This window comes from Sardina pilchardus, chromosome 9 (genome assembly GCF_963854185.1).
Source record: "Sardina pilchardus chromosome 9, fSarPil1.1, whole genome shotgun sequence".
NCBI lineage: Eukaryota > Metazoa > Chordata > Actinopteri > Clupeiformes > Clupeidae > Sardina > Sardina pilchardus.
Window position 1 is genome coordinate 5,876,591 of NC_085002.1, and position 12,681 is coordinate 5,889,271.

General features: G+C 44.1%; 3 protein-coding genes across 5 annotated transcripts; all 3 read right to left on the minus strand.

Annotated features, from left to right (window-relative positions):
• Nucleotides 1-355: 355 nt before the first annotated feature.
• LOC134092511 (uncharacterized) lies at nt 356-4,559 on the minus strand. Of its 3 annotated transcripts, none has more exons than XM_062545409.1 (8): nt 4,352-4,559; nt 3,243-4,175; nt 2,838-3,133; nt 2,478-2,587; nt 2,099-2,242; nt 1,695-1,826; nt 1,266-1,535; nt 356-1,132 (listed from the first exon to the last, which is right to left on the minus strand). In XM_062545409.1, the coding sequence occupies exons 1-8, from the start codon at nt 4,504-4,506 to the stop codon at nt 917-919; spliced, it is 2,256 nt and encodes a 751-aa protein (XP_062401393.1). In that variant the 5' UTR covers nt 4,507-4,559; the 3' UTR covers nt 356-916. The 3 variants fall into 3 exon arrangements, with proteins under 3 accessions (XP_062401393.1, XP_062401392.1, XP_062401391.1); XM_062545408.1 differs by having other exon boundaries at nt 2,829-3,133; XM_062545407.1 differs by having other exon boundaries at nt 2,817-3,133; nt 4,352-4,558.
• A 2,247-nt stretch (nt 4,560-6,806) lies between these two features.
• On the minus strand, nt 6,807-9,167 carry LOC134092130 (ubiquitin thioesterase otulin-like). Its single transcript, XM_062544927.1, has 6 exons — nt 9,161-9,167; nt 8,928-9,037; nt 8,549-8,692; nt 8,145-8,276; nt 7,716-7,985; nt 6,807-7,582 (listed from the first exon to the last, which is right to left on the minus strand). Exons 1-6 carry the CDS (start codon nt 9,165-9,167, stop codon nt 7,367-7,369), a joined length of 879 nt encoding a protein of 292 aa, XP_062400911.1. The 3' UTR covers nt 6,807-7,366.
• Nucleotides 9,168-9,204: 37 nt separating this feature from the next.
• LOC134092546 (uncharacterized) lies at nt 9,205-11,026 on the minus strand. Its single transcript, XM_062545466.1, has 3 exons — nt 10,802-11,026; nt 9,693-10,625; nt 9,205-9,583 (listed from the first exon to the last, which is right to left on the minus strand). The coding sequence occupies exons 1-3, from the start codon at nt 10,954-10,956 to the stop codon at nt 9,205-9,207; spliced, it is 1,467 nt and encodes a 488-aa protein (XP_062401450.1). The 5' UTR covers nt 10,957-11,026.
• Between the last annotated feature and the right edge of the window lie 1,655 nt (nt 11,027-12,681).

Consider the following 12,681-nt stretch of genomic DNA (forward strand, 5'->3'; position numbering starts at 1 on the left):
GAACAATGCGAACATTTCGCTTTATATTAGGCCTGACCAGTGTGCAGTGATATTCTCTACTTTGAAAAAACTTTTTTACTCTCTAACATTTGAACACACACACACACACACACACACACAAGGATGGACCGAATCACAATATCCTGCCCTAGGTCTTTCATTATGTCATGTGATGGGTGAATTCACTCCATTCTATGTCCATTCACCTTGATTTGACATCCATGTCACACAGCATGCTAACAATACAAACAATACAATGAACAATAGTTCATGTTACTGGTCATGTCTGGGATGACTGGGATTTGTAGTAAAAAAAAACACTATTTATGACTTAAGGGTTACCCACAGCTTTACTTTTTATTTGAATTAAATATGGTTCTACTTCATTTGCAAATAATCAAATTAATTTCTTCTTTGCACACCAGCTCATTTTTTGGGGGAAAAGGGGTTGTAGAAACCATTGAATTGTATACTCATAGTAAAGTATTTAGGTCTATGTGTTGTCAGTGTATTTTAGTATACCAATACATTATAAAACATTTACATTCAGATATAACAGCATACTTTCACATTGATAGGGCTGGCACTTGTTTTGTATTTGCTGTATTTGCTTTGCCGCTCAGCTGATGTTTACAAAAGGGTATGAGACATGTGGGGATCCACTGAAGTCTTTAAAATCCCTTCATTACAGTTATCATTGCTGTGCATAGTCAACAATGAGCTATACCTTGTCTACATCTTCCAAAGGAAATCTTACAGACAAAGAATTCACAATACAGTCATAAATATGATGCTGAGATAATTTATTTAGTAGGGTAAGTTTGAAATGTGAGAAATTGTATCCTGAATTGGCCATGATTGGACGTTGATCACTTGAGTCAACAATCAAGCAGCAGCAGAATAGCTGGTTGGCCAATCAGTCATATTCTTCAGAGAGGTCCTCTTCGGCATAGACAGGGTTGCCAAATGCCACGTTATAATGGCGGTCGTCCTCGGTTGCCAGGCAGACACAGTGCCCGTCCTGAATGCTGTCATCTGGGTAAAATGAGATGAACTCCTCTGTTTCAGCCATGTGCAGGCGGTAGACCTTGATGGTCAAGCGCATTGCGCAACTCAGGAGAAACATGTCTACCTATAATGGAGAATTGAAGAATTCAGACATTAGTAAACCATGTTACAAAAGAAACCTTTGATAGAATATTCAATCTGCCAATCAATGGGACAGCAACAACAACAACAACAACAGTCTCCCTGACCCCTCTCACCTGCTCCATGCCTCTACTGAAGCCAACCTGACTCAGGTGGTTGGCAAGGTATGAGCGTGGGGACGAGGAGGTATCGCGGGCGAATAGCAACCAGCAGAAGATTGGCACGTTGTCGCCCCTCTGTTTGGCTGCATGCAAGTCCACGGCATGGGCTAGCATGAGTAGCTTGAGTGCCTCTATGACACCGAACTCGTCTTCTCCGCCCTGAAACAGCTGCTCACACACACTCCTGCGACCTTCGACCCCAGGGGAGGCTGCCGCCGCATGCCACTGTAGAGACGTGAACATTAATACAGAATCTCAGCAAACCGAATGTGTGCCTTGCAATACTGACTGATATGGAAAAATAAAATGTTAACCAAGATTAAAATATTGCTACAGGTAACACAATATCTAACCACTGCAACAGTATACAAATAATATTTGTACCCAATTCTGGAGGAGGCGCAGATAGCATTTCAGCAGACCCACAGACTTGTCGATCCCACCTGTATGCTTGCATGTGTCAGGGAACAGCCAGCCTTTAATCAGACCATACCGAGACTCAAGCTGTTCAGGGATCTAGGACAATGGGTGTCACAAAAGTGAAATGTTTGAAACATTGAAGGTCCTGATTAAACCTTGCTCTACTATGATAGAAACAAATGATTGTGGTTAACAGTGAATCACATTTTCTCATAATTTTCTCCACTTGAAAATGAATAGATCCCACCGCTTTTCAAAACAAAGAAAAACATAGTTAAATTTCTTGGGAGACACTGCAGTCCATTCTGGATGAGACCATGGTAACTCTCCCAACAATGTGCAGCCTAGGGTAGAGAAGATGGGCATACCAATAAGATGCTCTTCTGCTGCAGCCAGTAAGGAAGTTTGTTAGTGTGCATCAGCGCCTGGTAGAGGGAGGCTCGCAGGGCACAGTAGTTGTCTGCTTTGACCCGCCGGAGGAATCCAAAGCACTGGGAGAGCACAGCGTAGCCCTGGAGAATAGCCCACACAGAGAAACAGTGAATGAGGATTAATAATAAGCTTCATGGTAGAGGTCTGCACTGCCCCCGGGAGTCCTGTGCAGACCCCTCCTGCATATGGAACAGATGCAGGCAGGAGCGGGACAAAAAATGGCAAAAAATTGCGAGAGCAGGACTGAAGAATCTGTCCCCGCAGACCTCTCTCATTAAACTTGTGAACAGTGAAAATGCAAGCGTAAAAACGAACTTTTCTGATGACGATGCTCTTGATGGTCTGCCCTTTCCATTCACTCTCACTGTAAACAGAAATGTCCACGGGCGGCCCAAAGCTGTATTGGTCCTGGTCCTGATCTGGAACTGTATTGAGAGGAGTGACAAGAGACTTTTACTGACAAATGTAAATGTCAAGAAAATATATCAGTACAGCAATCATTCACAATTGACAATTTCAGTGCATTCTTTACATCAGTAATCATATACAGTACATGTGACAAATAAACATCCTTGTATCCTTGTATTTAAGATCATTTGCTGGTCCTTTCCATGAGATCTTGCATCTCCAACACATTCTCAATCACCACCTCACCATTATACAGACCCTCCTCACTGTAGGGAGAGGTTGACTGCCCCTTTGGAGCGTCATTCACCACCACCTCAGTCGACGGATTCTGAACCAGCCGGTTCTCCAGCTTTACAGCTGGTAAGGTGATGGGGCCCAGGGACAATGGCCTCTCCATTAACACAAGCCATTTGATGACCTGTGTAGGGGGTAAACTCTTCGCCTCCAAGCGTAGCTTGTCCTGCTTGGAAATCGGGGATCTCACTGAGGTGTCTTTTGGCTCCACCAGGTTGCCCAGCGAAGATGCCGCGCTCAGGCCAAACACCACGTGGGGGGCAGAGTCTCTGTACACAAACAGATGAAAGATGAGTGTTAATAAGGAGATGCATCTCACTAAAACTTACCAAGGTAAACTGATTATTGTCTGAAATGATATCAGTAGGTGCCACTTACCTAATCTCAGCCAATCCAGCTTCATCGGTTTTAAATGAGGAGAGGATGTTCATTCTTTCACCATGGCAAAGCTCCTCTCTGAGCTTCATGTCCTTGGCTGAATCATGTGCAGAACCATTTAGGCTTGCAACAAGCTGATGAAGCTCAGAAAGTGTCTCCTTAATTGGCGTCATCAGCAGCGGCATCTTACGGACCTTGAGAGAGCAACCCAAGGACTCCGGCCTCTCCATGAAATGAAAACCTGTGTACAGCTTTGCAAAGGGAGCACCCTTTGACTGCACATTCTTATCCAGTTGGGCTGACACCAGCCCTGCAGCAGCTACCTCCTGTTGATATCGGAGTTTGCTCTCGGTCAAAACTTCCGACACCAGCCCTGAAGCAGCTACCTCCTGTTGATATCGGAGTTTACTCTCGGTCAAAACTTCCGACACCAGCCCTGCAGCAGCTAACTCCTGTTGATATCGGAGTTTGCTCTCGGTCAAAACTTCCGACACCAGCCCTGCAGCAGCTAACTCCTGTTGATATCGGAGTTTGCTCTCTGTCAAAACTTCCGACACCAGCCCTGCTGCAGCTAACTCCTGTTGATATCGGAGTTTGCTCTCGGTCAAAACTTCCGACACCAGCCCTGCAGCAGCTACCTCCTGTTGATATCGGAGTTTGCTCTCTGTCAAAACTTCCGACACCAGCCCTGCAGCAGCTACCTCCTGTTGATATAGGAGTTTACTCGTGGTCAAAACTTCCGACACCAGCCCTGCAGCAGCTAACTCCTCTTGATATCGGAGTTTACTCTTGTACACAGCAGAAGCTGCCTCCACATGGATGTTGGTGGCAAGTGTGGATGCACTAGGCTTCAGCTGTTGCAAGATCTCTAGTGGCAGGTCTAGTCTTGACTGGCTAGTGCCCTCCTCATTGGTGAACAATGGTGAGTCAAAGCTGCAAAGTAGGATATAGTTTGATAAATATAGAAAAATAGGTTTTGGATACAACTGCAGGTATGAACAGCTGATCCTTGATTTTTATCCTCATCTATGCCTTTTAAGTAGAGCACTGTGCTGACTGATGGCCATACAAGTAGAACATCACAGGCGTACAATTGTTCTCTGTCTTACCTATCTGCACTAGTAGTGCGTGGTGTCACTGAGCCACCCTCCAATACTTCGACAGAGGTCTGTTGGCTCTGACTGCCCTCATGTCGTGACCGCTGCTCCTCCTCCTGGCGGTCCCCAGGATTTGCACGGCAGCAACAGCTCACCGTGTTCCCCATGTCCTGGGACCTGGCTGGGGTCTCAGCTCAGTTGCTCAGGCAGGGAACGAAGCTCTTAACGGCTTCCATAATGTGAACCTGTGTAAATGGGAGAGATTAAAAATTAGTTCATAATGAGCTCCTACAGCAATATACAGTAAGTTTATCAACTAAATTTGATCTCTCAGCTGTTTTCCTCCAAAAATTGACTGAAACAAATACACCGATGCAAGGTGGTTGAGAATGACCAAAGATTACTAACCCTCCACTTTAACCTAACTGCATGAACATCGAAAATGAACTGTTGACAGAAAATTCAAAATGAGACAGTCTTGGATTTTTTTAGGATAATACATTAATGATAGGCCTGCCTTATTGTAATGCAGCCTTGTACTTTGGATAAAGGCGTCTGCTAAATAACCATAACCATAACCATAACCATAACCATAACCATACTGCAGCCTTTTTCTCACTCAAACTGAGAGAAACTAGTTAGACACCCACGATTCATACACACAAATAAACACATTTGCCTTAGCCTAAGTTACTTATTCACCATTTGAAGATTGTGAAGATATTGCAGTAGCCTAGTTTCTCTATCTGACGGGTAGACGCTTAACAGTGTTACACTCGTATCGGGGTTCAGAGGAAATGGTAATGTTTGGATAAATATTCCAGTAACTTTAGGTTCATAGGGGCACGTCATAAAGGCGATAGAACGTTGACCATCTATGACGTTGATGTCAAACGTTTAGGCTACGTCAGAGTCTGGTCTGCCTCAGGGGTCTCGGGGTTTTGACTGTCTGTCTTCTGTGTTTAGCCTTGTTATTTAAAAATAGACGGGGCTACCAATATTATTTTCATAATTTGCTTCAGCCTCAACATCTGACTGATTTGGTGCAACTCGTAAAAGCAATTTTTTTTTGCTGACATAACATTTGTAAAAAGACCATTTTGCTTAATCATTTTCTCCTCCTCTGTCTAACTGCTACATAGCAGTGGAGAAATGATGTGAGGGGCAGTTCCATCCGAAAGACACGTCTTGTCCCATTAGAGTGGAGCCTAGGCCACAGTGTAGCCTAGAAAAGCACTCAGAGCGCAAACCTAACATACTGTAACCGCCCACTCTACTGCATCCAGAATACGGATCACTCCCAAATTTAGTCGTTTCTCCCTTGGGTCATTTCAGACCTTCCCTGACAATTTCATCGAAATCCATAACTCTTTGAGTTATCTTGCCAACAAACAGACAAACTAAACCAACAAACAAACCCCGATGAAAACATAACCTCCTGGCTGAGGTAGCCTAATTAAGCAGTAGTCTTGACTCTTGACGTTTGTCTTATAATCAAATCAAATAACGAACAAGGCATCTGCTACGTCGTTTCTCCTCACAACTGCAGGCCTATAGCCAACACAGCAGGCAGCAAGCTGTTGGATGAGATCGTGTCAATTGAGAGGCATTTCGCCTAGCCTACCTGTTCACGATATGAAGATTGTCTCCGGAAATTAACGACAAGTCTCTCCAATGCTTAGATGCTTATCAGCACTTCACAGTCTTAATGTTTTAATGAACACGTTATTAGAGTTGCAGGCATAAAGGCTCTCCGAGTTAATTAATCATAAAGCTATCCGAATGTTGACCAATTATGAGGTGTTAGAACGACGTTGAGCAACTTTGAGTAGGCTATGCATAATGATTACTGTAGGCTACAGGCCTACCACATCTACCTACAGTACCGCAGGCGAAGTGGTGCTGGACAGGAATCATGACCTACCTACCCAAGACATCCATCATAAGCATCAAGCATGTATAGAAACAGATATGAAGATCTATGTGCGCTAGCCACTTGTAGATCCTAGGTGCTGATGAAGTGCAGTAGCATAATATTTTTTTTATCACTGCACTCTAATATTCTAATATTAGAATCTTTATCATGCACTAGTCTAGTATTAAATGGTTATTAGGAGTGAACAATGCGAACATTTCGCTTTATATTAGGCCTGACCAGTGTGCAGTGATATTCTCTACTTTGAAAAAACTTTTTTACTCTCTAACATTTGAACACACACACACACACACACAAGGATGGACCGAATCACAATATCCTGCCCTAGGTCTTTCATTATGTCATGTGATGGGTGAATTCACTCCATTCTATGTCCATTCACCTTGATTTGACATCCATGTCACACAGCATGCTAACAATACAAACAATACAATGAACAATAGTTCATGTTACCGGTCATGTCTGGGATGACTGGGATTTGTAGTAAAAAAAACACTATTTATGACTTAAGGGTTACCCACAGCTTTACTTTTTATTTGAATTAAATATGGTTCTACTTCATTTGCAAATAATCAAATTAATTTCTTCTTTGCACACCAGCTCATTTTTTGGGGGAAAAGGGGTTGTAGAAACCATTGAATTGTATACTCATAGTAAAGTATTTAGGTCTATGTGTTGTCAGTGTATTTTAGTATACCAATACATTATAAAACATTTACATTCAGATATAACAGCATACTTTCACATTGATAGGGCTGGCACTTGTTTTGTATTTGCTGTATTTGCTTTGCCGCTCAGCTGATGTTTACAAAAGGGTATGAGACATGTGGGGATCCACTGAAGTCTTTAAAATCCCTTCATTACAGTTATCATTGCTGTGCATAGTCAACAATGAGCTATACCTTGTCTACATCTTCCAAAGGAAATCTTACAGACAAAGAATTCACAATACAGTCATAAATATGATGCTGAGATAATTTATTTAGTAGGGTAAGTTTGAAATGTGAGAAATTGTATCCTGAATTGGCCATGATTGGACGTTGATCACTTGAGTCAACAATCAAGCAGCAGCAGAATAGCTGGTTGGCCAATCAGTCATATTCTTCAGAGAGGTCCTCTTCGGCATAGACAGGGTTGCCAAATGCCACGTTATAATGGCGGTCGTCCTCGGTTGCCAGGCAGACACAGTGCCCGTCCTGAATGCTGTCATCTGGGTAAAATGAGATGAACTCCTCTGTTTCAGCCATGTGCAGGCGGTAGACCTTGATGGTCAAGCGCATTGCGCAACTCAGGAGAAACATGTCTACCTATAATGGAGAATTGAAGAATTCAGACATTAGTAAACCATGTTACAAAAGAAACCTTTGATAGAATATTCAATCTGCCAATCAATGGGACAGCAACAACAACAACAACAACAGTCTCCCTGACCCCTCTCACCTGCTCCATGCCTCTACTGAAGCCAACCTGACTCAGGTGGTTGGCAAGGTATGAGCGTGGGGACGAGGAGGTATCGCGGGCGAATAGCAACCAGCAGAAGATTGGCACGTTGTCGCCCCTCTGTTTGGCTGCATGCAAGTCCACGGCATGGGCTAGCATGAGTAGCTTGAGTGCCTCTATGACACCGAACTCGTCTTCTCCGCCCTGAAACAGCTGCTCACACACACTCCTGCGACCTTCGACCCCAGGGGAGGCTGCCGCCGCATGCCACTGTAGAGACGTGAACATTAATACAGAATCTCAGCAAACCGAATGTGTGCCTTGCAATACTGACTGATATGGAAAAATAAAATGTTAACCAAGATTAAAATATTGCTACAGGTAACACAATATCTAACCACTGCAACAGTATACAAATAATATTTGTACCCAATTCTGGAGGAGGCGCAGATAGCATTTCAGCAGACCCACAGACTTGTCGATCCCACCTGTATGCTTGCATGTGTCAGGGAACAGCCAGCCTTTAATCAGACCATACCGAGACTCAAGCTGTTCAGGGATCTAGGACAATGGGTGTCACAAAAGTGAAATGTTTGAAACATTGAAGGTCCTGATTAAACCTTGCTCTACTATGATAGAAACAAATGATTGTGGTTAACAGTGAATCACATTTTCTCATAATTTTCTCCACTTGAAAATGAATAGATCCCACCGCTTTTCAAAACAAAGAAAAACATAGTTAAATTTCTTGGGAGACACTGCAGTCCATTCTGGATGAGACCATGGTAACTCTCCCAACAATGTGCAGCCTAGGGTAGAGAAGATGGGCATACCAATAAGATGCTCTTCTGCTGCAGCCAGTAAGGAAGTTTGTTAGTGTGCATCAGCGCCTGGTAGAGGGAGGCTCGCAGGGCACAGTAGTTGTCTGCTTTGACCCGCCGGAGGAATCCAAAGCACTGGGAGAGCACAGCGTAGCCCTGGAGAATAGCCCACACAGAGAAACAGTGAATGAGGATTAATAATAAGCTTCATGGTAGAGGTCTGCACTGCCCCCGGGAGTCCTGTGCAGACCCCTCCTGCATATGGAACAGATGCAGGCAGGAGCGGGACAAAAAATGGCAAAAAATTGCGAGAGCAGGACTGAAGAATCTGTCCCCGCAGACCTCTCTCATTAAACTTGTGAACAGTGAAAATGCAAGCGTAAAAACGAACTTTTCTGATGACGATGCTCTTGATGGTCTGCCCTTTCCATTCACTCTCACTGTAAACAGAAATGTCCACGGGCGGCCCAAAGCTGTATTGGTCCTGGTCCTGCTCTGGAACTGTATTGAGAGGAGTGACAAGAGACTTTTACTGACAAATGTAAATGTCAAGAAAATATATCAGTACAGCAATCATTCACAATTGACAATTTCAGTGCATTCTTTACATCAGTAATCATATACAGTACATGTGACAAATAAACATCCTTGTATCCTTGTATTTAAGATCATTTGCTGGTCCTTTCCATGAGATCTTGCATCTCCAACACATTCTCAATCACCACCTCACCATTATACAGACCCTCCTCACTGTAGGGAGAGGTTGACTGCCCCTTTGGAGCGTCATTCACCACCACCTCAGTCGACGGATTCTGAACCAGCCGGTTCTCCAGCTTTACAGCTGGTAAGGTGATGGGGCCCAGGGACAATGGCCTCTCCATTAACACAAGCCATTTGATGACCTGTGTAGGGGGTAAACTCTTCGCCTCCAAGCGTAGCTTGTCCTGCTTGGAAATCGGGGATCTCACTGAGGTGTCTTTTGGCTCCACCAGGTTGCCCAGCGAAGATGCCGCGCTCAGGCCAAACACCACGTGGGGGGCAGAGTCTCTGTACACAAACAGATGAAAGATGAGTGTTAATAAGGAGATGCATCTCACTAAAACTTACCAAGGTAAACTGATTATTGTCTGAAATGATATCAGTAGGTGCCACTTACCTAATCTCAGCCAATCCAGCTTCATCGGTTTTAAATGAGGAGAGGATGTTCATTCTTTCACCATGGCAAAGCTCCTCTCTGAGCTTCATGTCCTTGGCTGAATCATGTGCAGAACCATTTAGGCTTGCAACAAGCTGATGAAGCTCAGAAAGTGTCTCCTTAATTGGCGTCATCAGCAGCGGCATCTTACGGACCTTGAGAGAGCAACCCAAGGACTCCGGCCTCTCCATGAAATGAAAACCTGTGTACAGCTTTGCAAAGGGAGCACCCTTTGACTGCACATTCTTATCCAGTTGGGCTGACACCAGCCCTGCAGCAGCTACCTCCTGTTGATATCGGAGTTTGCTCTCGGTCAAAACTTCCGACACCAGCCCTGAAGCAGCTACCTCCTGTTGATATCGGAGTTTACTCTCGGTCAAAACTTCCGACACCAGCCCTGCAGCAGCTAACTCCTGTTGATATCGGAGTTTGCTCTCGGTCAAAACTTCCGACACCAGCCCTGCAGCAGCTAACTCCTGTTGATATCGGAGTTTGCTCTCTGTCAAAACTTCCGACACCAGCCCTGCTGCAGCTAACTCCTGTTGATATCGGAGTTTGCTCTCGGTCAAAACTTCCGACACCAGCCCTGCAGCAGCTACCTCCTGTTGATATCGGAGTTTGCTCTCTGTCAAAACTTCCGACACCAGCCCTGCAGCAGCTACCTCCTGTTGATATAGGAGTTTACTCGTGGTCAAAACTTCCGACACCAGCCCTGCAGCAGCTAACTCCTCTTGATATCGGAGTTTACTCTTGTACACAGCAGAAGCTGCCTCCACATGGATGTTGGTGGCAAGTGTGGATGCACTAGGCTTCAGCTGTTGCAAGATCTCTAGTGGCAGGTCTAGTCTTGACTGGCTAGTGCCCTCCTCATTGGTGAACAATGGTGAGTCAAAGCTGCAAAGTAGGATATAGTTTGATAAATATAGAAAAATAGGTTTTGGATACAACTGCAGGTATGAACAGCTGATCCTTGATTTTTATCCTCATCTATGCCTTTTAAGTAGAGCACTGTGCTGACTGATGGCCATACAAGTAGAACATCACAGGCGTACAATTGTTCTCTGTCTTACCTATCTGCACTAGTAGTGCGTGGTGTCACTGAGCCACCCTCCAATACTTCGACAGAGGTCTGTTGGCTCTGACTGCCCTCATGTCGTGACCGCTGCTCCTCCTCCTGGCGGTCCCCAGGATTTGCACGGCAGCAACAGCTCACCGTGTTCCCCATGTCCTGGGACCTGGCTGGGGTCTCAGCTCAGTTGCTCAGGCAGGGAACGAAGCTCTTAACGGCTTCCATAATGTGAACCTGTGTAAATGGGAGAGATTAAAAATTAGTTCATAATGAGCTCCTACAGCAATATACAGTAAGTTTATCAACTAAATTTGATCTCTCAGCTGTTTTCCTCCAAAAATTGACTGAAACAAATACACCGATGCAAGGTGGTTGAGAATGACCAAAGATTACTAACCCTCCACTTTAACCTAACTGCATGAACATCGAAAATGAACTGTTGACAGAAAATTCAAAATGAGACAGTCTTGGATTTTTTTAGGATAATACATTAATGATAGGCCTGCCTTATTGTAATGCAGCCTTGTACTTTGGATAAAGGCGTCTGCTAAATAACCATAACCATAACCATAACCATAACCATAACCATACTGCAGCCTTTTTCTCACTCAAACTGAGAGAAACTAGTTAGACACCCACGATTCATACACACAAATAAACACATTTGCCTTAGCCTAAGTTACTTATTCACCATTTGAAGATTGTGAAGATATTGCAGTAGCCTAGTTTCTCTATCTGACGGGTAGACGCTTAACAGTGTTACACTCGTATCGGGGTTCAGAGGAAATGGTAATGTTTGGATAAATATTCCAGTAACTTTAGGTTCATAGGGGCACGTCATAAAGGCGATAGAACGTTGACCATCTATGACGTTGATGTCAAACGTTTAGGCTACGTCAGAGTCTGGTCTGCCTCAGGGGTCTCGGGGTTTTGACTGTCTGTCTTCTGTGTTTAGCCTTGTTATTTAAAAATAGACGGGGCTACCAATATTATTTTCATAATTTGCTTCAGCCTCAACATCTGACTGATTTGGTGCAACTCGTAAAAGCAATTTTTTTTTGCTGACATAACATTTGTAAAAAGACCATTTTGCTTAATCATTTTCTCCTCCTCTGTCTAACTGCTACATAGCAGTGGAGAAATGATGTGAGGGGCAGTTCCATCCGAAAGACACGTCTTGTCCCATTAGAGTGGAGCCTAGGCCACAGTGTAGCCTAGAAAAGCACTCAGAGCGCAAACCTAACATACTGTAACCGCCCACTCTACTGCATCCAGAATACGGATCACTCCCAAATTTAGTCGTTTCTCCCTTGGGTCATTTCAGACCTTCCCTGACAATTTCATCGAAATCCATAACTCTTTGAGTTATCTTGCCAACAAACAGACAAACTAAACCAACAAACAAACCCCGATGAAAACATAACCTCCTGGCTGAGGTAGCCTAATTAAGCAGTAGTCTTGACTCTTGACGTTTGTCTTATAATCAAATCAAATAACGAACAAGGCATCTGCTACGTCGTTTCTCCTCACAACTGCAGGCCTATAGCCAACACAGCAGGCAGCAAGCTGTTGGATGAGATCGTGTCAATTGAGAGGCATTTCGCCTAGCCTACCTGTTCACGATATGAAGATTGTCTCCGGAAATTAACGACAAGTCTCTCCAATGCTTAGATGCTTATCAGCACTTCACAGTCTTAATGTTTTAATGAACACGTTATTAGAGTTGCAGGCATAAAGGCTCTCCGAGTTAATTAATCATAAAGCTATCCGAATGTTGACCAATTATGAGGTGTTAGAACGACGTTGAGCAACTTTGAGTAGGCTATGCATAATGATTACTGTAGGCTACAGGCCTACCACATCTACCTACAGTACCGCAGG